The sequence below is a fragment of the Callorhinus ursinus genome, unplaced genomic scaffold (assembly GCF_003265705.2).
Source record: "Callorhinus ursinus isolate GAN/ISIS: 27379988/994484 unplaced genomic scaffold, GSC_fseal_2.0 scaffold5, whole genome shotgun sequence".
Lineage (NCBI taxonomy): Eukaryota > Metazoa > Chordata > Mammalia > Carnivora > Otariidae > Callorhinus > Callorhinus ursinus.
In genome coordinates, this window is record NW_027397067.1 from 64,788,862 (window position 1) to 64,791,136 (window position 2,275).

The 2,275-nt window shown below is 40.9% G+C and overlaps 1 protein-coding gene across 1 annotated transcript; it reads right to left on the bottom strand.

The window, feature by feature from the left end:
- Positions 1-558: 558 nt before the first annotated feature.
- On the bottom strand, positions 559-1,248 carry LOC112823356 (large ribosomal subunit protein eL14-like). Its single transcript, XM_073893168.1, has one exon. The coding sequence runs from the start codon at positions 1,236-1,238 to the stop codon at positions 606-608; it is 633 nt and encodes a 210-aa protein (XP_073749269.1). The 5' UTR covers positions 1,239-1,248; the 3' UTR covers positions 559-605.
- Positions 1,249-2,275: the final 1,027 nt, after the last annotated feature.

The following is a 2,275-nucleotide window of genomic DNA, read 5'->3' on the forward strand; positions in this document are numbered from 1 at the left end:
ATGCCTGGCACATAGTAGATGCTCAGGAATCATGTCAAAATCAAAAGAACTGAGCACAGAGAGTAGCAATAAATTATATTTGAAAGAGTCCAAGGTAAGCTCTCATATTAAGTATTTTGTCAAAGTGTGTGATACTGTATGCATTTGAATCACCATTCTCTTACATGTTAATTGTGCAAGTAAATAATTGAATCTTATTGGGAAATTGCTCTGGGCCTCATGTTAATCTTCATTATAAATTGGGGATTGTAATAATACTTCTTTATAGAGCTGTTGTGATATACTCCAATGGCTGGCACATAGTCAACAATACATAGATGCTAACCTATTTGATTTTATACTATTTCTACTTTCCTGTTTGATATCTTCTATCTTTTGAACATGAAACTTTTTGAAAACTCAAGGTAAGCCATGCTTTTAAGGAATATCTACTCCATGCATTGAATTTGAATTTTTTGAGGCTGCTTAGACCTAAATAATAATGGAAGCTTAGCTAGACTTTTGTGTTCCTATGCTTGCATTTTTATTTTTATTTTTATTTATTTATTTTTTTAGCACGTCAAAAAGAACCTTTATTACTCGTTTTTAATAACCTCTTATACTCTTTATGCTTTCCTGCCAGATGCCTTTGGAGCAGGTGCTTTCTGAGCTGGAGCTTTCGGACCCTTCTGAGCCTTTGGAGGTGCTGCCTTCTGGCCTGCAGCTTTCGGGGCAGGAACCTCCTGGGCTGGAGCCTTCTTGCCCACAGCGGCCATCTTTTTAGCTGGAACTTTTGCAGCAGCTGCTGCAGCCGCACCCTTAGCAGCAGGTGCTTTTTTAGGAGACGCTTTCAGGAGAGCTGCTTTTTGTAGCTTCCTAACTTCAAGCTTGATTATTCTGTTCCTCATTTTCTTTGCCTTCATGACTTTATAATGATCAAAATCTGTCATCTTGGCTTTCCTTTCTCTGGCTTCAATCTTCTTGGCCCATCTTGTGGCTGCCCATTTTGTACTGATACCTGCCTTCTGCCAGGCTTGTCGGACATACTTCTGGCGGGCACTGTGAGGGAATTTGAGGATGAAGTCAGTGAGCTGCATGCACTTGAAAGGCATAGCCTGTCTCCTTACCTGAGTGCAAGCTCCATCAACCAAAGCCCTGTTCTGATCAATAACATCTACAATTGTGACGAGCTTCCCAGCATGAGGCCCAAAGGAGACGTAGGCCACCTGGCCAACCTCCACGAAACGCCTGAACACCATGTTGGCGGCACTCGGCCCCTATGCTTGCATTTTTGAAAATACATTTGTCTGGGGGCGACTGGGTTGCTCAGTCATTAAGCATCTGCCTTCAGCTCAGGTCATGATCCCATTCCCTCTCTTGCTGTATCTCTCTCTATCAAATAAATATATAAAATCTTTAAAAAAATAGATTTGTCTGTCTTCATTTGTTTTCATTTTTTTTAAGTTCCTTCTCAGCACCAATTAATCATTTCTTCTTTTGTAACACCCTGAGTTTTTTTATTTTTATTATTTTTTATTTTTTAAGGATTTTATTTATTTACTTGATTGAGAGAGAGAGAGCACAAGCAGGGGGAGCGGCAGGCAGAGGGAGGAGTAGGCTCCCCACTGAGCAAGGAGCCTGATGTGGGGACTCCATTCCAGGACTCCATTCCAGGGATCATGACCTGAGCCAAAGGCAAACACTTAACCAACTGAACCCACCCAGGTGTCCCCCCCCGGGTTTTTTTTTTTAAAGGAACCAACCCTCTTGCAACCTCAGGGTGAACATTTCAGGTAAGAATCCATCCTGCCTCACTCCAGCCTTCCTCTCCCTGTGACCGCTGTGTTTGTTTCATATCTGTGCCCAGGGCCAACTAGAATTAAGAACAATCATTGAGACCATTTTGGCGGTACTGGAGGAGCAAAATGTATACTTTTTCTTTCTGCTTTTATTGAAATTGAAAAAAAAAGGGGGGATTCCAGAGGTGTTGGAGATGCCTGGAAGTAGAAGATGAAGGGGAGAAACTGAGTCCTAGTCCTATATTTGAGCCGCTGGAGTTCCTATGACTTAGGGTTCACAAATAGGTGAGTCATAAACTGTTACATTCTCTTTCCTTAAGTGAATGGAATTAATTTTCCTGTCACTTGGAACCAAGAGAAAGTAAAGTGATAATCTACCCCAATATTATCTTTCTTATTTTATCAGTGTCCTTGTCTTTCCCCAGCAGTTCTCAAAACACCCCACTAAATTTGTTATTATTAATTAGCTCTAGGCTTAGAAATGAAATAATCTATTT

Excerpts from the sequence above, each read along its gene's own strand:
- LOC112823356 (XM_073893168.1), bottom strand. The coding sequence starts at position 1,238 with ATGGTGTTCAGGCGTTTCGTGGAGGTTGGCCAGGTGGCCTACGTCTCC.